The 26,671-nt window shown below is 44.4% G+C and overlaps 1 protein-coding gene across 4 annotated transcripts in view; it reads left to right on the forward strand.

Annotated features, from left to right (window-relative positions):
- Positions 1 to 26,671, forward strand: part of SMG6 (SMG6 nonsense mediated mRNA decay factor) — a 376,938-nt gene that overhangs the window by 40,412 nt on the left and 309,855 nt on the right. For all 4 annotated transcript variants that reach the window (XM_078780312.1, XM_078780313.1, XM_078780314.1 and 1 more), the window contains one exon: positions 8,600 to 8,745. In XM_078780312.1, coding sequence (XP_078636438.1) covers positions 8,600 to 8,745 — 146 coding nt within the window. The remainder of the gene's footprint in view (positions 1 to 8,599; positions 8,746 to 26,671) is intronic.

Genomic DNA, 26,671 nt, shown 5'->3' on the forward strand with positions numbered 1-26,671 from the left:
CCCCTTTAAAAATTTTTTTTTATAGAATCAATCTGTCCCTGGTCTCATTGTATTCCTATACCAAAATAAGAAAGCCAGGCAAACTTTCAAGAAGATTGGAAACTATTTATGTGTCCCACCACTGCTTTGAATATTCACTGGCAAAAACAAATAAACGGCAATAAACGCTTTCAGAAATAGGTGGTATACATACAAAGGACACATGTAGGGATTTATTTTGTTAGCAAACATCGACAGAAAATATTAATGCATGACAGACATCGTTCAGATATTGATATAAAGTGCATTTTATATTCCTTCACAAGTTCACACATGTATTCAACAATGTATTAATTGAACATAATGGCCAATTTGGCTAACATACACAAAACAGAAAGGCAACAAACTCATGAATAAGCTGCTTATGACTTTTGGTCCAACAATGTCTTTATTGTCCCTGACTTTTATCATCTGGTTCAGTTGTCCTTTTTCTCAGATTGGGCCTCATCTTTCTGTTCTCTTCAACAACTTGGAGAACATTCTGATAGTGCTCTTCACCGCGAGCAGCTGCCAAGAAGTCGGAGCTCAGCTTCACGCCTCGTTCTGCTGAATCATTCACTACATTGATTGCTCCAACATTGATCAAGGCATTCTTGTCGAATTCTGATTCAGGCCACTTGGAAACATCCGGGGACAGGAACTCTGCTTCCAGCTTCAGAACATGGAAGAAAAACCATGAATCTTCGGTGACAAAGTCAGCAAGTTTTGAGCCGAGATTGACTTCTGTTGGGAACCTTGGTTTGCCGAAGCCTGTTCCGAAACGATTCTCAGGAAGCTGGCGTGGTGTGTCAGGTCTTTTTTGGAGCAGTTGGTCTGCAAGTAGGCGACACTCATGAGCTGGGGTGTTATTGCTGAATAGTGGCAGTGGTATTAGCTCTCCGGTAAGGTACCGCAGGTGTCGACTGAACGCCCTCAGTGCGCTACTGGCCACTATGGTGTTGAGTTCCTGATACCGTAGCAGCTTCTTGTACAGGAGGAGGTCATTCCAGGGCGCATCTACACTGATGGAGCATTGCATCCACCAAGTTGAATAGATGAGTGTTGCAAAGGTGACGAATTCTGTGAGCTTCTTTCCCTGGTGCTTGGCTGTTATTGTTCCAGATGGGAGATCCTGGATTTGTGTCTCAGAGGCAGATTTTCAAACAGTAGATCAATTTCGCCATCCACCTAGCTTCGTGTAAGGCACCAGGATGCTGAAATGTTGTAGTAGGGTAGTCAGGATCGAGATAGACTGCACAGTGCACACAGCTGTAGAAATTCTTTGTAGTCCCGTTTCTGGTCAACTTGTGATGTCACGAGTTGCAAGGTTTCTGCATGCCATTCATCAATTAGATCTTTACCTTCCTCGGGAAATGACGCTAACTGTATTCGGTGCAGTGGCTGATCGCTCTCATGGGGAACCAAGTTCCAATTTTTCCTGAGACGAGTGAACAGCATGACATCTGGAGACTTGGATGTCTCGATCTTGGGATCCTCAAACACGTGTGTAAGAATGACTTCTCCTACGTGATGCCGACAACCAGACCACAAAAGTGGACGTTCTAGGGTTTCCTGTATCTGAATGCATGCTGCGGACACATGCCTTGTGTTGCTAGCGGTCATATCAAACACCATGTTGCAAATGGAGTCTGTGCAGTTCCAACTGCACAGCAAATCAAATGTGAGCTTTGAAATGATTTCTCCAGATTTTTTATCAGTTCCAGGTTTGTAAGCAGGCACACCAAGAACCTTGATGTCTGTCACATCTCCAACCGCCACAGTCAGCCGCTCCTCATTTTCATATTTATTTGTGAGTGAGGGAAGCAGCTTGCCATCCCAGTGAAGAGAAGCAAACTGTGGAACATCCCACTTCTCCTGGTAACTTTCAGCTATTTGCTTTCCGATTTCTCGTCTGGATTTATCAGCCACAGCATACGATGTATATACTTTGGACACATCCCCTCCAGCTTCCTGGACGAATGCCTCAGTGAAAGCAGCCTGTTGTGATGGAGTCATCTTCATTCTGGTAGCAAGTGCAACCATTTTGGGGGATTTCATGATGTTATGAGGTATGAAAGCCTCTGTCCCAGATGTATCACTCGTCTGTGCTTTCTTCTCGGATGTGTATCCATAGAGGTTCCTGGCAAGAGATCCACTCCATCCTCGGTGTCACCAGGATCAGTATCAGAACTGCTCTCAAATGTTGCTGTAGCAGTTAACTCCGCCATCTCAGCTTCTGCCTTTTCTTGCCTTCGTCTGTCCAAAAGCTTGCGTTGTTCTGATCTCTGTTTCTGTTTCGCGAGGGAAGCGTCAAAACCTCCAAAGCTAGCAATACGATCTGTCTTCATGGACTGCAGGAATTTGATGTCGTCAGGAGTTTTCATTTTCTCTTCAGCATCAAGTGGCCAGAGTGGAAATGTTTTGGAAAGATCCTGCTCATGTTCATGGACTTTGCTTAAAACAGTTGGCATGTCATGGCGACTTTTGGGGATTTGTCTTAGTTTGGAGTTCTCATCGTGCAGCTTCAAGATCTTTTCACATGCTTTGCGATCACATATCAAAGGAACGTTTGCTTTCTCATAAAAAGGCTGAATCTTTGCAAGCACCAGCTTGGAACAATCCCACTTGGTTTTGTTGGTAGAATATCCATCCTGTATATGGAATATCAGACACCGAAGGACCTGTAGTGCTGTAGGCAAGCGAGATCCAGTTATTTCTGAATCAACGTCCGTGATCGATTAACCTAGTGCAAATATCTCAGAAGAGTTTCTTGTTTTCATTCTACTAGATCCTGCTGCAGTTGCTGGCGAGCCTGGCGTAGATTCATGCTGGAGTTCATCAGTTGAGCAGATATCAAGAACACCAGCATCTTGTGATGATTTATCCTCCATAATATTTCCTCTCTGCTAGTAATTCTGGCAGCGCACACAAACGTATCACAAATGTGTGTCAATATCTACAACTGGGTAATAGCATCTGTGTCATGACAGGCCAAAGGCAAACATGTCAGCTACATCAGGATCAGTTCCTGCATAATGCATATACTTGCTACAGAGCAGGTCAGTCAATCAGCTCATATTGTGACTGCATTGTTATGTCTAGACAATGTCTAGACTGTGCATGTCTAAAAATAGCCCAAATCTAGCAGCAGTTTCCATGGCAACTGTCTGGACATTTCATCCCTGGCATTTCTATTTACAACTTTAAACAGGTAAATCAATTCACATTGAACTCTCAAGAAAAAAAAAACAACAAATAATGATACTAGTGCTGGAATTAAAGACAGCCTATTTACCATAATATTGTTATAATGGTGGCTTATGGCCATTTTTGTGGAAATATTCAAGTGAATGGTGGGACACATAAATAGAGTCCAATTTTCATAAAAATTGACGGACTATTATTTTAATGATTGGAACAAAATAAAAACAGGGACAGGGCAATATGCTCATATCGGGGCACCGTGTGCACCCTCGCCTCCATTACAGGCCTATATACCATTTTGTCCTCGAAGAGACTGTCCGCTTGGTGCATCTTGTTTTGTCACTTGGTGCATCTTGTTTTGTCATTGGGATTCCCATATCAACATCATTGTGTTAATTGCCGTTGGTTTCCATATCGGCTCAATTCCCATATCGACCTCTCACCTCGTAATTCCTAGTCCGCTGCCGTGCCGATACCTGCCTGACCTTGTCGTTCGGCACGACGTCCACCTTCACCCCGCGTGGGGATTTGTGCACGGACTGTGGGGAATGTTGCATTCCACTCACGTTTGTCGTATCATGAGTTTACTGCTTTGGAAGTTTTGGGGGAATGATGGTACCATCATGTGTATTCATTTGATGCAAGTGACATTTTCATTGTACATTCCTTAATAGTGTTATTATTGTGTATGTGAGAGTTATTAATACAATTATTTGTTTTGTTTTACAATTGCATTGGTATGTTACCGTGGTTTATTAGAACACTCAAGATAACAAATCTTTTCTGCCATGTTCCCTCTCAAGACTCTGAGGTGTACCATAACCGGGGTTTGGGGAGGTAATGCGTAACAATTGAAATAAAGTTGTTTTTCTCATAAACTGATGTTTACAGACAGGTAGACAGATGATGTGAACCAATTGCTTAACCCCACTTTTCATGTTGTGCACATGGGTGCAAAAGCCGATTGCAAAATCGATTTCCCAAAAAATAAAAATAAAGTGAAAAAGGGGCAAAAACCGATTCCCTGAACTAGATATATTAGCTCACTACCAATCATCAGCAAGGTCTTGGAATAAATAATCGCATTTGATCTGAAATCCTTCCTTTTCTTCAATGGCCTCATCTTGGATCACCTATCCAGATTCAGACCAGGTCACTCCACATGCTGCTCAGACTCTCCCAACAATAGATGGAGGCCCTCCATGTTAGACATTAGATCAGGACTGTCTCTAGACATGTCGAGCTTTTGAAGCAATTAGGCATTCGGCCTTGCTTGTCAAACTCTCTGCCTGATTTCATGATCTTTCATGGGCAGGCCACATTTCTAAGTTTCCGACTGAGCATCCTCCAATGTACAAAGTCCTTCCTTGGCACACCTGAACTATTATCCACCTACAAGGCCTTCATCAACAGCTTCATGGAGAACTGCTCTCCACTCTGGGCTGGCTCCCCTGCCTCACACATTGCTCATCTTGACGCCATGGAAACCAAGATCTTCCAGATTATTGGAATCTCTCACGATGAAGCTGTCTATGGGTCGACCACTTCACTATTGCAGACAGGTCGGTGGTCTCTCTGCCTTCTACCGCCTCCTTTATGGTCTTGCACCCTCTGCCTTTTCCTTTTTTTTTTGGTTTTACAGTTTTTGTTGCTGTCTGTTTCTCACCCCTCTGCTATCGCTCTTCCACAAGCCTCGATGTCTGGAAAACCACAATAAAGACTAGACTCTAATCACAAAACCACAATGATAGTTGTCTGAGGTATGCTAGTCTGCATATGCTGACTTAACTTAGATGGTATGAGACAATAAAGCACTGCTGAAAGGTTTATGTTGCACAGCTGCATGCGACCACCAGGTAGCGATGTTGACTAATTCTCGCCAAGACAAAACATGTACAGGCCACTGCCACAGGTTTCCTATCATAAGGTTATTGTTCAGTTTCTTTCATTATATCCTTTGCATTTTGTTTTTATTTGGATGAAAAATTGCTCGGCCTTTGACCTCTATACATATATAGTGATGGCCGGGGGGGGGGGGGGGGGGGGTGGTGGTGGTGGTGGTGGTGGTGGTGGTGGTGGTGTGAGGTTTTGAAAGGTTTGTTGTATTTCATTTTTCTTATCAGCGATACAAAAAGCACTGTATTACAGCAATCTGTATGAGTATTACGAAGATTCAGCAATTATCTTGATGTGTTGAACTTTTATTTTGATGCCTTTTGAGTGTCTCCTGCAAATTGTCTGCTTGCATTTAACTGTCTGCACGCACCTTTCTTTTACGGTTCCATGAAATGGACGGGTGGTGTTTATATGAAACGGGACACCGGGCGGAGACAAAAAGAATTCCGGCATGTGCTCATGCTTTCACGTGCTATGAAGGGCTCTGTTTAAGACTACTACCCATTTTCCACACGGCGTGGCTTGGCACAGCTGTCTCCATCTCAATTTGGATTTAATTTGCTCTAATTACAATTTTCTTTTTTGCAGTCGTACAATGATAAATCTACTTTATCTTCTGTAAAACGTCGTGAGTCTCTCAAGTTTGGCCAAATTGCACCGCGATGCAATGACATTTTTTTTTGGTCTGTCGCCAAATATTCACTGCTGGTTTTTCTTCTTCTTCTTCTCCTTCCTCTTCTTCTTCCTTCTTCTTCCTCTTCTTCACACCAAATCTTCACATCACAAACCACGTCTGCACATCTTCACACACCTTTGCTTGTGGTGTCACCACATACATGCGCATCTTTCTTTGCCAGGCCTGTTAGCTTTCAGGCTTGGTTACGACCTCAGCCAGCTCCTCACTGCCCTTGCTGAAATACCTGGGTTCTTTTGGTGTGGGATAATTTGATGGCCTTTGAATATAAGGATGAAGTTTGAAAACTATTCTGTTTCCGTAACTCTGATGAATTGTTTTGAAAGATTCCGAGCCGAAACACTTCGAAAATGATTGTAGAGAAATTAATTTCAACAAATAGTTTTCTCTTCCCCTCAAGTTGCATATTTCCCATATAATTCGAACAGCCCTACCTCCTTTGTTCTGTACTCTCATATTTTCCCATCCATTTTGGAGTGCACACCCCTGAATGCACTTGTGTTATTGTTTATTGCATTGTTTTCCATATTCGAGCTAAGCTTTGGTTAGTATACTTAATTTTTTGGATTTCTGCATTTACTTTGTGTAGTTTCTGCATAATTGTGTAGTTTGCATCTGGCAGCAGTGCTGTACATTTCATTGTTGTTTTGTTCAAACCCGAACGATTTTTCTTTTCTAGAAGAGTTTTTTTTTTAATGTGGATGTTTTTTTTTGTTTTCTTTTACTCTTTCTCATTGTAGACCTGGTTGGCTTTGCCCAAAAGTCAATTGAAAGCTTGCCCTTTGCCTAGCCACCCTTTGATACATTATTCCCACTCATAACTTTTTCTCGAGGCACCCTGTAATGAACTGTTTACTTCACGTCTGTTTATTGATGAGATTGGATCCCATATTTCGCAACTGTCTGCAGTGTTCCAATCTGCTTCTCTGCCAGGAGTCTTGTAGTGGTGATTTCATTTTTGTTCTGTTGTCTGAGCCAGTGGAGTTTGTGGAAATGATCACATCTTTCTTGTATTTAACTGTCTTTGTTGGTGGTGACTCACTCCAAATGCTTCCGTCTGTACCACAGTTGGTTAGATGGCAAAGCCTGTAATTAGTTTCCTGTAATCTACAGGGCGCATACCTAGGCCTGGCAGGATAATTTAGAGGTATGTGCACTTGCCTTTTAGCCGTCTAGCCTGGTTTTGAATCTCAATCCAACTATAAACACTCACCTTGGTGTTTGACATGCAGGGTGGGGCAACATTCTGTGCACAGTCCCTTGGATGCACCTTATGCCGGAGGACCCATCTGCTAGCACTGGAGGTGTTTGTGGACGTTTAAGATTCCATGGTGCATTTCACGAAAAGTCGGCAAGTTGTTGCACCGGCACCCTGCTTAAACTGCAAATTCCTGTCAGTCGATCGTCTGGTCTGGTCAGCCGGTTCATGAACAGCCCGGGTCAGAACTGGGAGGCATTGGGGCTGTGAAGTAAGAAGAAATATCCAGGTCGCGCATACCTCAATTCTTGTAGGCTGCACTTCAACCTGAAAATTGTGCCATTACTGGGGCACACACCGTACCGTAATCGTACAGGGCCACAACTATACTTGTCTTTATCCCAAATTGTGGTATTGTGCAGTCCGATTCACGAGACTACAAGTACATTATCTATGATTTGTGTGACATGTGAAGTGGTTATGCTGTAGTGACACTATGATCATGTTTAAAACAAGTATAATTTTTTTTTTTTTTTTTTTTTGTTTAATTAAATCTTTATCCTGTGGATGCTCTGAAAGATTGTGTTTGTATTCAATCCCAAATCCTATTTTTGAACTGACAGGAAGAACTTTATTTTGTTTCTGCAAAATACAAGACTACAAGTGATACTTAAAAAATTTTTTTTACCCTAATACAGTGCCAACTTCACTTTGTGATATTCGTTGCTGTAGAAAAACGAAGGTTTTTGAGATCCTTTATCATCTTTGATAGCAATCTGAATCATATGCACAAATAACTTTGTCTTCTTTTAACTTGAGTGAAATGGAAATCGATTTCTTGTCGAGCTTTTCATAACTTCAATTTTTATTTTTAATCTAGCAGAAATGTCATTGCTATGATAGTCAAATGGCCGATTATCATCAGGACAGAATCCACCGTTAAAAACACTCCTTTAGGAATCTCATCTTGTCATGACTAACGGAAATTAGCCAGACAACTCGCACCCATTGGCAAATACACCTCGACAGAAGAATTCAATGTAATTCTTATGAATTTATTCATGGGAAGGATTGACAGGCCAAAGTGCTTGAGTTTCATTCAGTGAATTTTTACTTCTGCCATCTACGGTGGGCGGAGGTTATGTTTTCACCGCTGTCTGTTGCTTTCACCGTTGGCCGCTGTCTTTGTCTGTGAGCAGGTTAACTTGAAAAGTTATGGACCGATTCGGCCAAAACTTAGGTGGTGGACAGGTTGGGTGTGTGACAAGGATGAATTCATTAGATTTTGGTGAAGATCCAGATCTGGCCTATCAGTGGGATACAAAATGTAAACTGTTCAGCCTGGTGGAAGTACACGCTCTACCGAGTGCCGTTATATTTTTGATTGTAATTGGTCCATTGCTGATTTTTGATTCGGCATACCAAAAAATGAAAAACCCAATTGTAGAGTCAAAAATAGGATGGGATACGCACAATTTACCTCGCACTTAGTCGCAGCTTACGATGCCTAGGATGCACAGATGGAAATTTATGAAGGATGCAAAGTTGTTCCACTTTGTGTGAAAATGTTCTCGTTTGCCTTCCCACAGCTTGGAGACCTTTGGTGGTGTTGCGGCACAAACTATCCAGGAATTTAGAGCCCTGCTTGCACTCAGTCCTCTGCCCCTCACAGCTCCCCGCCTCCTTCAATTCATCACCATTAACATGTTTGCCGTGCACAACAGCCAGTTACGAGGTACGTTTGGCCATACAGTACAATTATTTTCATTATTTAAGTTTAAAAAGGGTCCTTTTGCTCAGAGTTTGCATTTTAATGCAAATTGAAGCAGACGAGTGGAGAACCTGTCTGTACAAACATAATTAGACTGGTTAATTCCTCTAGAATTGGAGCATTTTAGTATGACTTGTAATATCACCTTCCACTAGGTTCGGCGCTATGCCATACATAATTTACATCGAGAGAATTGGTGAATTTCTCCAACACTAAACTCTCAGGACTATATAACATTTTTATTGACTAAAACCTGCAATGTACATGCGAGTACAACCACCAGTTTTCAACGCATTCAGTCCAGTGGTTCAGGAGTGCATGGAAGTGAAACAAACAAACAGCCCACGGGTCCTAAAATCCTGCTCTGCCGCTCTATCTCACCCTCTCTCTGTTCTTTTCACCCTATCTTTTGCTCAAGGTCATCTGCCAGCATCCTGGAAATCAGCTAACATTACCGCTTTACACAAAAAAGGTGCAAAAACAGATCCTTGCAACTCGGTCATTCCATGTCAAATCATCAAAGAATCTGCTGTCATCTCTCAGATTTTTGTAAAACTTTGGGAACGAATTGGGACCCATGAAAAACGGCAAGAACTCAAATATTTTTGCTAACAGCCTCTTAATTAGTGAGATACAGACTAACGAACTTTGGACTAATTAGCGCGACGTCGCGAATTCAAATGGCCATATCTCTAAAAGTATAACACCTAGAGAGCTGGTTTTGGTGTCATTTTAAAGGTATTTTCATGCCCTATGAATTTGTCTGGGCAACATTTTCCTACCTCCAACCACAAAAAAGTTATCACAAAATATAAACTTCAATTGTGAATCCCCAAAAAATGTATCCTTCAAATTTCCTCAAATTCATCCCAGAGGTACCTTATGATGTCATGAAGCTTCCACATAAATTTTGTGATGGGCACTCTAATAGTTTCTGAGATATGAGCAATAATGTACATGTACGTATGGCATATAGGTTCGAAAATCAGCATTTGTAATGTATTATACAATCAATAAGTGAGTTCAAGTACACAGTGTTCACTAACCTGACTTAGGCTTTCAATTTCCTCTTCAATGCAGCAACAGCAGCACTTGTTTCTTTCTTGGAAATACAATATGTCCTTCCAGTTGCAGTGGTTGGTTCAACAGTAGTAAGCACATCCTGGTAGTCAATAGTGAGAGGGTCTGCTGGTTCCGGAAATGTATATGATGGGGATGGTCCATGTGGATGGAGGAACTTAACATCCACCTCATGCCTCTCTGGGGTATGTTCCATGACACATGCAACCCACCAGTGACCATCATAATCCACTGTAACATAACCAGTTATGGCTGAGACATTGTGATCGATCATCCCAGGTGTAAGTTTCACATGTTCCTTTCGTTCTTCGGCTGAGAACGAAAAGGCTCGAACTGTGACTTTTTCCTTAGACACAGGAACAAAGCAATGTAGCTTTAGTGTACCTGGGATTGTGCGCGTCTCTTCGAATCTTGCTTTGAGTAGTTTTGATTCTTGTTCATACTGTTCTGCTGTTGCAAACTGGCAGTTGACATTTGCAATCTCTGAATCAGCAAATTCAAAAAGTTGGCGAGGAGTGATGATCTGTTGATCATATGGTCGTTGGAGACTGGCTTTCGCTGCTAACCGCTTAATTGTCCCGCCAACTCCATCAGATGGTCCCTTCCCATGCGACGTAGCAAAAAAGCGCCATTCAGCTGGGACACCGAAATCCTCTTCATGGAGGCATAAATTGCTGAAGTTCTTCCGATTCTTGTACTGGGCTGCACATCCGTCGGAGAAGTAGCAAACCTTTTTAGGGCGCTGTCCAAATTTGGTGGTTAGGAATTGAAGGAACAGTTTTTGGAACAGATGAACTGCCACGGTATCATGAATGTTACATTCTGATATGATGGCAAAATTTATGTGTTGAGGAGTTTTATCTTGCATGCTTTGCCGATAGTAGCACACAAACGGGTGGATTGTGGCCTGCAGGTTGTTCCAATGGAATGACTGAGATGCATCCTGAACTACAAAACTATAGTCCTCAGTACTGCTGATTTTCGAACCTATATGCCATACGTACATGTACATTATTGCTCATATCTCAGAAACTATTGGAGTGCCCATCACAAAACTTATGTGGAAGCTTCTTGACATCATAAGGTACATCTGGGATGAATTTGAGGAAATTTGAAGGATACATTTTTTTTGGATTCACGATTGAAGTTTATATTTTGTGATAACTTTTTTGTGATTGGAGGTAGGAACATGTTGCCCAGACAAATTTATAGGGCATGAAAATACCTTTAAAATGACACCAAAACCAGCTCTCTAGGTGTTATACTTTTAGAGATATGGCCATTTGAATTCGCGACATCGCGCTAATTAGTCCAAAGTTCGTTAACCTGTATCTCACTAATTAAGAGGCTGTTAGCAAAAATATTTGAGTTCTAGCTGTTTTTCATGGGTCCCAATTGGTTCCCAAAGTTTTACAAAAATCTGAGAGATGACGGCAGATTCTTTGATGATTTGACATGGAATGACCCAACTACAGACCAATCAGCCTGCTCCCAATTATCAGCAAAGTCATGGAATCCATCATTGCTTCGGATATGAAATCTTTCCTCTTCTCCAATGGCTTGATCTCTGATCATCAATTTGGTTTCAGACCAGGTCACTCTACTCTGGACATGCTGCTTCTGCTGTCTCAACAATGGATCGAGGTCCTCAATGCCAAACAGGAAATCAGAGCTGTCTCCCTTGACATATCACGGGCCTTTGATACGGTCTGGCACCCAGCTCTGCTCACCAAACTCTCCTCCTATGGTATCCATGGAAATCTCCATGCATGGCTTGCGGACTTCCTCTCTGGTCGTAGTCAACGTGTGGCCCTGAATGGATTTCTCTCATCTCCCCTTCCTGTTCAGGCTGGAGTTTCCCAAGGAAGTGTGCTGGGCCCTGTGCTTTTTCTGGTCTTTATCAATGATCTCTCCGACTCTCTGGAAAATCCTCTCTATCTCTTTGCTGATGACTCCACTCTCTGCCGCTCCATTCCTCTTCCCTCAGATCGGCAGTCTGCAGCCTCCTCACTCTCTGAAGACCTGGACAAAATCACAGACTGGTCAAACAAGTGGAACATGTCTTTCAATCCTGACAAATCTCACTCTCTTACTATGTCTCTCCGAAAAGATCGACTGGACAACCCTCCCATCTACTTTCTCAAAAATCCTCTCCAAGAAGTTCTGTCACTCAAGCTTTTGGGTCTCACTATCTGCCATGATCTTTCTTGGGAATACCACATTTCCAAGCTGGCCTCCAAAGCCAGTCGCCGACTGGGCATCCTCCGTCGTGCGAAGTCCTTCCTCGGCACACCTGAGCTCCTCACCACATACAAGGCTTTCATCCGCAGCTCAATGGAATACTGTTCTCCCCTATGGGCTGGTGCTCCTGCCTCACACCTGGCTCGGCTTCACGCTGTTGAATCCAAAGCTTTCAAAATCATTGGAATCTCCCGCGATGAAGCTATCTCTGAGGGCCTTTCACTCACTCACCGCAGGCAGGTAGGTGGCCTTTCTGTCTTCTACCGACTCCTCTCCGGCCTTGCTCCCCCAGCTCTCTCTGTGCTCTGTCCCCCAAATATTCCTACAGGTCGCACAAGATCTGCCTGCAACCCTCTGATGGTTAAACTGCCGAAATCTCGGCTCTCTGCTCACCTTCACTCTTTCATTCCTCTTTTCTCCCGCCTGTGGAACAAACTCCCACACTCCCTTCAATCCCTCTCCTCCCTCCAGGTCTTTAAAACAGCTGTTCACCTCCATCTCTTATCTTCCCCCATCCATAACCTTGATCTTTTCTACCCCCACTAATTCACCCCAGATCCACCTTGTTTGAAATTCCAACTTCTTTCCTGGAAATCCTGGCAGTGTCCATATGTTTATACCTCTCCCACCCCCCACCCCCTTCACATGCCTCCCCCCCAAAGCCCTCTCCCTCCCACAGATCTCTCGATGTCTCCATGTCTCTCGGTCCCTGCTCTCAAATGTTGTGTTTGTGTCCTTCCCCCTCTCTCCCCATCTTGTCTACCACTCCCGATGTTATTTGTTTTCTGTGTCTGTTTGTCTTTCTGTGTGATTAATGTTCGCTCTTTCACGAGCCTCGATCTTGTATACAAAAAAAACCAAAAAAAAAACCCCACAAACAGACGCTTCTCCAATTATAGTATGATTAGTTTGCATGTTAAAAGCCAAAACCTCGTTACTGGCATGGCATACTCTATTATTATTATTATTACTTAGGGTGTGTGTGCTGTACGGCTTGCTGCATCTGCCTGACGACTCCCGGGCATGTCTGGTCGCCTTGGCCTTGGGCTGTTTGTGCGTTCCTCCGCCGACCCTTGCCTTATGATCGCACCAAAGAGGCAGTCAGGTGTGCCGTGGGGCATGAGGATGGATGGATGGATGGAGGGAGTGGGTGGAGTGATGGGGAGGCGAATGGGTAGTGATCACATCTTTAAGACAAAGTGAGCCTCGCCTGATGTGTACTGGCAGTACGTCTTGGTGAGCCAGGCTTATGTTTGGCCTGAGGGCACTTTTGAGAAACTTTCCAACGTTTTTTTTAATGGAAGTCTTTATATGAAGCTGCACACTGCAAGCTTGCAATGTTTGCCTTTCACTTTCAATTTACATTTGATTAAATCTACATTTTAACTTCATACAGAGTGTCTCTTAATCTATACATTTGGTGGATGACTCGCCAGTGCAGGCTTTTAACATGCAAACTAAGTGATTACTTGGATATCAATTTTTTTGTCCCTTTTTCGAGGCCCCTAGCTCTTTCAATCCCTACCACAGCCAATGTCCTTGCAAGTCTTTGCTTGCCATATTCTTCTCCCTGGCATTTTGGATGGGTGTGCCTTAGACACGCTCGCCCACTCGTTTGTATTGACATAAAGTTGCCAAAAGCAGAAAACGTGTTTTTGGTGGTTCAGCTAAATGCTGAACTTCCTGTTAACGCATCTGTTCCGACTAAAACAAATTGTGGCTCTGATGGGGATGGTGCTTAATTGTATGGGAGACAACTTGGCCTGTTTATTCCCATGTCACATTCTGTTTTTCTTTCGTTGAGTTCATTCAAAATAGAGATGCCAAGGTATATTTTTGTCATAACATTATTGGTTCCCTTGTATGGATGGCATGCTTATAGCCACATTTCCTGCTGCATGTACCAGAATGCCAATTTGTTGTTTTTAATCTGAGATGATAAAGTAATTTCTCTTGTTTTGCGTTACACTTGCAATCGAATGGTTTCTCCTTTTATTTTTCAACACAACTATTAATCGATATTGTCAGGCACTATGTTCAGTCAATATGCCATATAAAACAATGTAAGCAGTTTGCAGAAATGTGTTCTGGGATACACGGCTGCTTTGATTGATTTATTTGCTCGTCACGGCAGGAAGGGTGGGGGTGAGAAGAAGAAAGGCAGGGAGGGTTTGCAGGAGATGAGTTGGAAGCCTGAAACTGAGACCAGAAGGGTCGCTGGTAAGATGGAGACCAGAGGTACTGAGAGGGCGGGTACCTGGGGTTCGTCGGCGGAGGGCGGGCGCCTGGGGTTCGTCGTCGTCGGCGGAGGGCGGGCGCCCGGGGTTCGTCGTCATCGTCGTCGGCGGAGGGCGGGCGCCCGGGGTTCGTCGTCATCGTCGTCGGTGGAGGGCGGGTGCCCGGGGTTCGTCGTCGGCGGAGGGCGGGCGTCCGGGGTTCGTCGTCGGCGGAGGGCGGGCGTCCGGGGTTCGTCGTCGTCGGCGGAGGGCGGGCGCCCGGGGTTCGTCGGCGGAGGGCGGGCGCCCGGGGTTCGTCGTCGTCGTCGGCGGAGGGCGGGCACCTGGGGTTCGTCGTCGTCGTCGGCGGAGGGCGGGCGCCTGGGGTTCGTCGTCGGCGGAGGGCGGGCGCCTGGGGTTCGTCGTCGGCGGAGGGCGGGCGCCTGGGGTTCGTCGGCGGAGGGCGGGCGCCTGGGGTTCGTCGTCGGCGGAGGGCGGGCGCCTGGGGTTCGTTGTCGTCGTCGGCGGAGGGCGGGCGGGCGCCTGGGGTTCGTCGTCGTCGGCGGAGGGCGGGTGCCTGGGGTTCGTCGTCGTCGTCATCGTCGTCGGAGGGCGGGCGCCTGGGGTTCGTCGTCGTCGGCGGAGGGCGGGCGCCTGGGGTTCGTCGTCGTCGTCGTCGGCGGAGGGCGGGCGACTGGGGGTCGTCGTCGGCGGAGGGCGGGCGCCTGGGGGTCGTCGTCGGCGGAGGGCGGGCGCCTGGGGTTCGTCGTCGTCGGCGGAGGGCGGGCGCCTGGGGTTCGTCGTCGTCGTCGGGCGGGCGCCTGGGGTTCGTCGTCGGCGGAGAGCGGGCGCCTGGGGTTCGTCGTCGTCGGCGGAGGACGGGCGCCTGGGGTTCGTCGTCGGCGGAGGGCGGGCGCCTGGGGTTCGTCGTCGTCGTCTGCGGCGGAGGGCGGGTGCCTGCGGTTCGTCGTCGTCGTCGTCGGCGGAGGGCGGGCGCCTGGGGTTCGTCGTCGTCGTCGGCGGAGGGCGGGCGCCTGGGGTTCGTCGTCGTCGTCGGGCGGGCGCCTGGGGTTCGTCGTCGGCGGAGAGCGGGCGCCTGGGGTTCGTCGTCGTCGGCGGAGGACGGGCGCCTGGGGTTCGTCGTCGGCGGAGGGCGGGCGCCTGGGGTTCCTCGTCGTCGTCGTCGTCGGCGGAGGGCGGGCGCCTGGGGTTCGTCGTCGGCGGAGGGCGGGCGCCTGGGGTTCGTCGTCGGCGGAGGGCGGGCGCCTGGGGTTCGTCGTCGGCGGAGGGCGGGCGCCTGGGGTTCGTCGTCGGCGGAGGGCGGGCGCCTGGGGTTCGTCGTCGTCGGCGGAGGGCGGGCGCCTGGGGTTCGTCGTCGTCGTCGTCGTCGTCGGCGGAGGGCGGGCGCCTGGGGTTCGTCGTCGTCGTCGGCGGAGGGCGGGCGCCTCGGGTTCGTCGGCGGAGGGCGGGACACAGCTGATGGACGTGAATGTGGAAACCGGGTTTTGTTTTTCCTCTCTCAACTGAGGGAGGAACTCAAGTCTATGCTGATGAAGGCCAGTGAGTCAGAAACTCGTCCGTGAATCAATTTGGTTACTATGGGTGGGTTGGCATTGTCAAAAAGGCCACTAAACCTTATTGTCAGTCTGGCAAGATAGCCGAGAGGTATGCATATGCTCCTCTGACCTGTCTAGCCTGGGTTTGAATCTCCGTCAGGCTATAGATTATCACCATGGTGTTTCTCATTCATGTTTAGGGTTTGATGTGTGTACCTTCACCTGGATGAACTTAAAATTGGTCATCCTAGTTGCATGCATTAATGGTTGATGTTGAGGTTCTCAGGGTGCCTTTCGTGATGAGTAGGCGACCTATCCAGGATTTTAACCCTAAGCCATTGAAACTGCCTTGGCCTTCTGCTCCTCACAGAGTGAGGAGGATAAACAAACAAAACCTTATATGTGTTCTGAATAATCCTGCAGAAAGCTATGTAGCATCTCACAACTACTTTGCCATTGGGCGGCTGTGTTTCTCACGTGGCTGTTTGTAATTGCAACTGAATCTGGAAATTCCCTTTGCACTTGCACTCACACTCTCTCACTCACACTCTCTCACTCACACTCTCTCACTCACACTCCTGTTATTTTGCTGTTGAATTTGATGACGCAACCTCCGAAAACAAATACTTCAAAGCCTCCTCGGCATCTTCTGGTCTTGCATGTGGGGATTTGCGAATCCTAAATCTCGACAAAACTACCTCTTGCAGGTTGGACACTGAAGTTAAGTGCTGTTTTGAAACTGATTTCTGGGTTTTTTTTTCGACCAATCAATTTTTGTCTCCATGTCAATTTCTCCATGAATGTTACACTGGCACTCAAGATATTGCATTTGCATTTGTATACTGCTTGCTCTCAGTATTCTGCTAGTAATTTGTTTTTTATCTCTCCACTGGCAAAGTCTCCAGAGGCATTTTGTTTTCGGGTTGTCCATCCGGCTGTCCGTCCATCTGTCCATGCATCCGTCCATGATGGGTTTTCGTTACCGCGATAACTTAAGAACGGCTGAAGAGATCTTTGTCAAACTTGGTACAAGTATGAACAGGGTGCTCCAAAAAGATCTGGCCAACTTTGGTTGTTGATATATTTAGTACCACAAGTGATACAACAATACTCTTTGTTTTATATGATACAGAAACTTGTAGTTTTCTTTATTTTCAGGTCTGGTGGTTTAATGTAAAATAAAATGGTGATGCCACAGGAGAAATATCAGTGCGTTGAATGGTTGATCAAGACGAGATCCAACACACAAGTTCAGTGTAATTTTCGTACAAGGTATGGAAGGAATCTGACATCGTGAGCTAGTATCAGAGAGTGGTACAGTACAAGAGGTTAGCAAATACTGGAAGTTGTCAGAAACAGAAAAGTACCGGTCAACCAAGCACAAGTGTAACAAACGTTGAACAAGTGCGTGAATCATTTCAACAAAGTCCTAGAAAATCAATCTGTTGCCATCCAGAGAACCAGGACTACCAACCACCACTGTACACAAGATTTTGCATAAAAGACTGAAGCTTTATGCCTATAAGGTACATATTCTGCAGGAACTCAAACCAAATGGCAGACCCAAACACAAGGCGTTTGCCTTGGAAATGCTCAGTCTCATAGAGGATGAAGAAGATTACTTGAAAAAGGTCATGTTCACAGATGAAGCTTGCTATCATCATTGAGGTTTATTTATTGTGTGCAGAAAACTTTGAGTTTCTGTATTATATAAACCAAAGCATATCGTTATATCATTTGTGGTTTTAAATATATGAACAACCAAAGTTGTCTGGGTCTTTTTGGAACACCATGTATATTGAGGCAAAGATTAACTGATTAGATTATGGGGTCAAGAGGTCAAAGGACAGAGGTCCCATTGAGTAAAAATTATGTTAGCGTGCTAACTTGTGAACCCGTGATGGGATTTTGACCAAACTTAGCATAAGTATATATGATGATGCAAAGATGAACTGATAAAATTTTGGCATCAAAGGTCAAAAGTCATGGCAGGTAAAAATGTGATCCTTGAGAACAGCTGCAGGGATTTAAATCAAACTTGCTGCAAGAATGTATAATGAAGTAATAATGTGGGCGGAGGCATATCGGTTGATGTCAAGGTGTGTGTGTGTGTGTGTGTGTGTGTGTGTGTGTGTGTGTGTGTGTGTGTGTGTGTGTGTGTGTGTGTGTGTGTGTGTGTGTGTGTGCGTGCGTGCGTGCGTGCGTGCGTGCGTGCGCGCGTGACATTTCTTTTGGTGAGGCTTCTCCCGCTGATTTGTCATTATCTTTTGGTGGAAAATCCACTATACTGTTTCTTATATACAGGCTGTCTCAAAATAGATGGAATCCATTAACATGATAATAATTTATTACTCAGACAAGAAACTCCAAAAAAGATTACATTTCTTGGAAGCTGATATGATAACAATTAAAAAACTGAAGATTTGAGGTCTCTAGCTCAAAGGATACATTTATTAGAGCACATGTTCCAAATGACCGCCTTTGCGCCTTAGACACACTTGAAGCCGACGAGCGAAGTTGTCAATCACCCTGACGCACTCTTCCTTCCTGATGGCACGAATCTTCTGGGTGATGGCCACTTTCAGTTCAGAAATGGATTGAGGCCGATTCTCATACATGTGGTCCTTCAAGAACCCCCAGAGATAAAAAATCTGGTGGGTTCAGATCGGGTGAATGCGGAGACCACTCGGGTTCGCGGTGCCTGCTGATCAGCCGATCAGGGAATCAGTGGTCCAGCCACTCCATCGTGATGTTGGCTGTATGTGGAGTTGCCCCATCTTGTTGGAACCATTGCACATCTCGATTCACGCCACGACGTCTCCCAAGTCCCCTCCAGAACTTGTTGAGCACCACAATGTAACGCTCCTTTGTGACAGTGACTGCCTCCTCATCTGCGTCTTCAAACCAAAACAGTCCGATTATGCCATGTTTTGAGATGGCCACCCAGGCCGTGCATTTCACAGAGTGCAAGGGCCTCTGAAGCACCTCGTCTGGGGCTTGTGTGCCCCAGAACACATTGTTCTTGCTATTGACATGCCCACAGAGCAAGAAGTGTGCTTCGTCGCTGAACCAAACATCATCAAGAAAGTCAGGATCCTCTTTCGATCTTGTTCTCGCACCACCGGCATATCACAACACGTTTTGCCATGTCAGCTGGTGTGAGTTTATGCTTGATCTGGATCTTGTATGGGTACAGCTGAAGATCCTTGATCATGATTCTTTGCACTGACGCACGTGAAAGACCCAGCTCTTGGCTACATCTTCGGATGGACTTTTTCGGGCTCCTTCCGACAGAATGTCTCACCGCATTCACATTGTCAGGAGATCTTGCAGTCAGCTTCCTGCCAGAACTGGGTGTTTCTGCCTTCTTGTTGAGGTTGTTTACTGATCCAGTGGCTTGAAATTTGTGTGCCCAACGATAAATGTGGTTTTTCTGGGGATAGTTGTTGAAGTTGAACTTCCTGCGAAATTTTGCTTGCACCGTTTTGAATGATTTCGTCTCCAAATAAGTAGTGACGCAAAATATTTTTTCCTCCTTTGTCCAAGGCATTTTGATTGATAATTATTAGTTGTTATGGTCTCCTCTCTTCAAATCTGAAAAAAAAGAACAAGAACATTAATATTGGCAGAATTATTAGCAGTGACATGGGTTCCATGTATTTTGAGACACCCTGTATTTAAATGTTTCTTCTATGTTGATGTGATTTTAATATGTTTGTTAAACTACATTTTTGTGATATTTTATGTTTGTTCAACTACATTTCAAAGTATGAAAATGATGAAATTACACAAAATGAAAGGTGAAGCAGGGCAGCCCCAGCTGAACTAGCCTCCCTGGGGACTAACCCTCCTCAGAGGATTTGTGTTCCTCGACAAGGTAATGCTGTAGTTAACTCAGATATCCAGGCTGTAGGAGGTGGCCATTCTGGGTTAGCCAATGGGGAACACTTGTCCGAAGTCAAAGTGCGTAAATGTGGGATTTGCAATTGCAAAACTTGTCTTATATTTACCACAAACAATATGATTAATTGTACAGTAACGGCTAGATCTTACAAGTTAAAAGAAACAAAAGAATTAATTACATGTAAAACCTCAAATATAGTTTACCTATTGACTTGTAGTGAATGTGCGATGCAATATGTTGGTGAAACAATGCAGAGATGTAATGTAAGAATGAATGCACACAGGAGCGGCATGAAAAACCCAGATAAAACTACTGGTTGTCCACTACTTACCCATCATTTTACTTCTGGATATTGTAAAAATGCGAGCTTCAGTGTTCAGGTTGTAGAAAAGAGAAGCGGAAATGGCCGAAAAAAGAATGGGATGAAAGATAAAACGATCACACAATTACGTAAGCGTAGAGAACTTTTCTGGATTAAAGAATTAAGAACTGCTTACCCTTATGGATTCGATGAAAGAATTAATGACATATACACAGCAAAATGGACAAAACATAATCGCGTCTGTTTTTAACACCTTACCACGAGACTCTCAGAGACACAGAGTACATAACTATGGACGTAAATGTCCAATTTATAGACACACCATAACAAATTGTATATGAGTGGTTAGATCTTAACAAATCAAATATCTGCACATTACTTAACAGCAGCAGAATTAAGATCAATACCTTAAAAAAACAACAACTGAAAGAAGTTTGGCAAATCGTGAACAGATTAATGGAAGAGGACGATCAAGAGGAACTCCCAATCCAACACATTGAAGCAATTCTGGACATGATTGATCATAAAATGTACAAAGAGAAACCTAAAAAAGTGAATCGAAGAAAAGACAATGATATCATCAAAATTATGTTTGATAACATAGGGGTGGAAATGATAAATATCGAGAAAATACTTCAACATAAGGAAGTGTGGAGTAAACTTCCAGAAACAATACAACAGAGAGCGACCAAGAGTTGTGTACACTTTGGGAAATTCGATTCGGGGAAAGATCTTCAACTACAAGGACACTGTACAATCTATAGATGTAGAGGAATGGTTAAATAACACACATCATTGTAATTGTGAACATTCCGCATTCAAAGATCCACATCATAAACACGTCATCACAGGTGATCTCAGAATAGTGAAAGATAAAAGATTACGTGCATTACTTACAAAAGGACCAAATTATAGAGAAAATAAAAGAATAAACTGGAATAAAGCAATGGAACTTACAATGATGGGACTGGGCGAATGGGTGAAAGAACAAATTGATAAACATAAAGTACCAAACACACAAATGGCTTTATGGTTGAAGGAGGTACAGAAACATGTGAAAAGGAGAGTTGTTGATATGAAAAGAAAAGTTTGAATCAACAATCAAAAGGCAATTTTAAACAATCCAGAGACATGTGATTGCTTAAGGCAGCTTCAAACACAATATTGTTGTGGTTTTGAGAAGTGTACATATAACATCATTAAAGGTTTGCCCCCATAGTTAGTCCACAAGCAACACGTAGGCCCATTTATAACATTAGTTATGTCATAGTATGTGTGAGGATAAGGCCATGTCCCTAGTATCATCTGCGTTGTGTAAAAGAAATAAGATAGGCCCTGTTCATTTTGCCTCCACCCTCCAAATCTACCCCGTTGGGCAGAATCCATCCCGTGCCCCATTTTGGCTATGGCACCTCGCATTAGGATGCTCACTAGTCAAGGGACACGAGGTAGGCCTGAGAGAGGGAGGAGCGCGGCGTCGAGATTGAAGCGGGGGAGCCAGCAGCGGCAAGGGCCACCAGCCAATCAGGGCTCGGGTGACATGGCGTGAGGGGCGTGCCTATATAAGCGCACGCACAAAGCCCTTGAGAAGGACTCATGCAACAGGACTCGTGCAGGAGGACTCGTGCGGAAGAATCGTTGCAACAGGACTGTCAGAGGACTTGCACGATTGCGCTTTGCATGAGGACGTACGCGACAGGACTTCTGCGGGAGCGGCGCTTTGCTGTGAACTTGTATTGGGAGCGCATATAGCGCCGGTTCATCTACAGACTTGGCATTTAATATGGAATATTTTTTTTTCTTGACTTGGGTTTACTTTCTTAACTCAGTATATCAATCTGCTGAGTTTATTTTACACTTTGGTGATTTATTTATTCAAAGAACCATGTCACTGATTGTCTGTCGCAGCAAGAAGTCAACAACAGGATGATATCACAGGTGGCGTGGCAAAATGTACGGACAGGTGCATTTGATGATTGGCTTCACAGTCGGGTATACAAGGGCTGTTGCGTTCTGTATTAGTGGAAAACAACTGCTACACTTCTCCAAAAGTTATTGCCGCTTCCTCTGGAGATGGTCCGTCAACTCGACAATGCTGTTTGTCATGGAGTGGTGGCTTTACGAAAATACGGCATGAAACAGCGTGCTATTTCTCGGCAGTATGGCGTCACTCAAGCTCAGGTGTCAAATATCCTGAAACGAAATGCTCAGAGGGGTGTCCCTACTCCAATACCGAGGCCAGGACGTCCCCGCAGAAACACAAGGATGGATGATCGCCAGCTGCACCGGTTAGTCCGCAATGGCCATACCAAGTCAGTTAATCTGCTTAGGGCTGAGTGGCAGCAACTGACAAATGTGCCTGTATCCAGAAGGCTAGTCAACCAACGACTGGTTCAAGCAGGCTATCGTGCCAGGCGTCCCCTGAGAAAGCCACGCCTGACCAGACAACACCGCCAGCGCCGATTGCAGTGGGCCAGAGAGCACGGTCAATGGCAGCTAGGACACTGGAATCACGTGATCTTCAGTGACGAGTCTGGATTTCTGGTCTATCATCAAGATGGCTGCATCCGAGTGCACAGACAAGTGCATGAAGCCTACAACAAAGATTGTAAAGTGCCAGGAGTCCAAGCTGGAGGTGGTGGGGTGACCGTTTGCACTGCTTTTCATGCAGGGGGCAAAACTGACCTGGTTGTTCTGAATGGAAACCTGAACCAGTTCAAGTACAGGGCCATTCTGGAAGAAACATTGCTTCCATTTGCTCGTGCAGCCTTTCGAGGAAACTTTGTCTTCCAAGATGACAATGCATGGCCTCATCGTGCTCGCATGATCCAACACTTTCTTGCTGACCGTGGTGTTGAGCATATGGAGTGGCTAGCCATGTCCCCGGATATGAATCCGATAGAGAACCTGTGGGCAGAATTAATGCGTCAAATCGACCACTTGGACCAGCAGCCGACCTCTGTGTGTGAATTGCAGCAGACTATTATCACTGCATGGCAAGTGATTCCTGTCCAAACCTTGGCAAATCTCGTGAACAGCATGCCTCAGCGTGTACGTGCTCTCCTGAATGCTCGTGGGGGTTACACGAAGAACTGAACTGTAATTTTACTGTCCGTAATCCCAGTCGTAATTTAACTTTTGTTTTTGTTAAAAAAATTTTTGGCTAATGTGCAAAATAAAGAGATACTTCTGGAAAACGTACAGAAGTTTAACACAGTACTGTCCATGAATTGAGTTCGATATCAGTTTACATCACTTTCAAGGATCAATTTATTTGTTTCGAAATGTCAAATGTGGTTTTTGTTTCTTTTAAAGGTCACATTAACAAAATCTAGAATAATTTCAACATAATTCCAATGAACTTTTGGTTCTAAGACATCTTGAAAAGTAAGTTCACCCCCACAAAAATAAAATTCCATATTAAATGCCAAGTCTGTATTACGTACGCGACCGTGGTCGCGAGTAACCGCCCAGCCAGCCTTACCGTTCGCCCCGTAATTGTCCGATCCGCGCCAACGACACGTGGAGACCTTCTGCCGCCCTAACCATCTTCTTCGCGGTGTGAGTCGGGGACCGGAGCGAACTGCCTGGACATCATCCCTGGACCATCAACCTGACCATCGACAACCCCGTGTGAGTGTGTCCGAGTGTGAAACAGGCCCATGTCCTGGGATAAGTATAAGACTGTATAAGGCTGCACTGTGTGTTCCTCTTCTTCTCATGGTACATAGTGTAATAAACCAACTGTTATTCCTTGTTTCTTCCTGATTCGACCGTATCGGTGATTTCCTCCATTGGGTAAGCGTGGCACGATAGGAACCGCTCGGATCGGGATCTAGTCCTGGATAACGGCTCGGGTCACGGTTCGCTACCGCTCGGCGTTTCCACCTATAACCGTGATTCGGGCTGGGCTTATTTCCTTGCTTCCTAGGCGGCGTTGGTACTTAGGTAATAGGAATTCGGCCTACAACCCTATTTAACGCCGTCCGGAAGGAACGTCTTAGCCCCGGATCCCGTCGGCTAGTCAAAGACAAGGGGACTAACCCCCCCTTGGTAAGGGGAAAGGCCGACCAGGAGATCCGCAACAATTGGTGTCAGGAGATCCGCAACAATATGTTATTGTTCCAATTGACAAAGCAAATAATAATATTGCATTTGTATGTAAAACATTCTACATTCAAACACTTTTGGAAGAATTGGGCTTAGACACGGGAATTTCAAAGACCTACAAAATAAGTAACGATAACAAAACAGACTTGATACAACACCATACAAATCACTCAACGGTGAGAAGACTGCTAGTTCCGGATAAACACCATAAATTACCATTCATTTACTGGATCCCAAAAATGCGCAAACACCCTTGTAAGATGAGGTTCATCATCGCAAGTAGAGAATGTAGTTTGAAACCTTTGTCGGGCAGTATTACAGCGGCAATGAAACTAATCTATAAATGCTTAAAAAACTACCATGAAAAAGTGAAGTTTTATTCTTGTATTAAGAAATTCTGGATCATTGACAATTCCAAACCGGTAATCGACAGTGTCCACAACATTAATAACGAGGGTAAAGCAAAATGTCCTTCAACCTTTGATTTTTCCACATTGTACACAAACATTCCACATGACAAGCTGGTAACTGCATTGGACAGAGCAATAGATAAAGCATTTGCAGGAGGTAATAGAGTATACATTAATGTATATCAAAGCAGAGCACACTGGTCTGTAAAGGATAATCAATATTCATGCAGTTTTTCAAAAAGTAAACAAAGAAAGTATTCGATTTCTGCGAAACAACAGTTTCTTTACATTTGGCAACAAGATACTCCAGCAGACAGTGGGCATACCCATGGGTTCAGATCCGGCCCCTTTCTTTGCAAATTTGTTTCTGCACATGTACGAGTTTGATTGGGTCCAGAACATGTGCAGGACTAAATTAACAACTGCACGAAGATGCGGAAACATCTTCAGGTTCATTGATGATTTGTTGGCAATTAATGATGGATTTATATTTGAGCAGCTTCATGATGATATATATCCAAAAGAACTTGAATTAAAAAAGGAAAACCAATCTTCCACTTCAGTTTCCTTTTTAGAATTACAAATTGACATCCATAATAATAAATTTCACACCAAATTATTTGATAAACGAGATGCATTTCCATTCCACATTGTCCGAATGCCTTTCTTAGACAGCAACATTCCCAAAAAGCTATTTTATGGTATGGTTGCAGGTGAAATAATTAGGACTGTAAGAGCAACCACACACAGCTCTGAACTGGTCAATAAATTACAACAACTAGTCAGACGTATGTTAGCACAGGGAGCTACAGTTGGTAGATTAAAACAAGTTTTGTTTAATATCACAAAAAGGCACCAAATCGAATTAGTAAAATACAATACGAATATTAAAAATATTATTCATGAGATCTTTATGTAAATACAGTACAATATAATAATTAAATATACTACAAATCAATATTGCTAGGAATCAGTGGTTGCTAGGATACGGCAGCATGCAAAAAACCGTTATAAATGACAGTTTGAGCATTCAAAGTGCAGTTTGATAGAAAGGTAGGTGGTGGTGTGGTCATGCTGGTTGGTAGATTGATGTATTTAAGGGTAGGATGTGAATGATTTAATGATATTATCATATTATCGAGTGTGTAAGGAAAGTTATAAATATATGATAATGCATTAAATCCTATTAGGAGTAAAGTTGGAATAAGTGATGTTGCATTGATGGGTTGACTGACTGCCTGTGCGCAACTGAGGTTGTGGATCTACTGATGTGGATCCATGATCGAGGTTGTGGATCCGCCGTTTGGAGAGGTCCTGGGCTGAAAGGATCGAAACCTCGAGGAAGAATGGTACCCAGCTGATGATCCATGCAGTCGGGAAACGAGTCAATTGCTTACAGGTTAAGGTTCTTGCTTTAGGTGGAGAAACGATGTTTGAGGTTTACAATTTAAATAAAGTTGAATATGGGATGTTGTAAAATTAACATCATTTACAACAATCCTTTAAATTATTTATATTTAAGTTCAGGAACAACCGATACTGTACAATTAATTGTGTGTGTGTGTGCGTGCATGCACGCGCACTTCCGGTCAAAAGTTTTAGAACACCTCAATTTTTCCAGTTTTTATTGAAATTTACGCAGTTTAATGTCCCAATGTGCTCTGAAATTAAGCAGAGAACAAATAAACAATTGGAGATAAAAAAAGAAATCATAGAATCATTTTGTTCAACAAACTTTAATTTAAATTTTTGACTCGGCAAAGTAGCCACCTTTTGCAGATATAACCGCCGAACACACTTGTGGCATTCTTTCTACAATGGAAATCAAATATTGTTCGGGAAGTTCTTCCCGACACTGTTGCAGAAGTTCCGACAAATGTGTTGCACTTGTAGGTTGCTTTGCTTTTACCCTTCTGTCCAGTTCATCCCAAAGCAGCTCGATGGGGTTTAAGTCTGGAGACTGTGCTGGCCATTCCATGATTTGAAGCCGACCGCCTTGTTATTTTCCTCGAAGGTAGTTTTGACAGCCTGGAGGTGTGTTTAGGGTCATT

This window comes from Myxine glutinosa, chromosome 6, assembly GCF_964187855.1.
Source record: "Myxine glutinosa chromosome 6, kmMyxGlut1.1, whole genome shotgun sequence".
NCBI classification, from domain to species: domain Eukaryota; kingdom Metazoa; phylum Chordata; class Myxini; order Myxiniformes; family Myxinidae; genus Myxine; species Myxine glutinosa.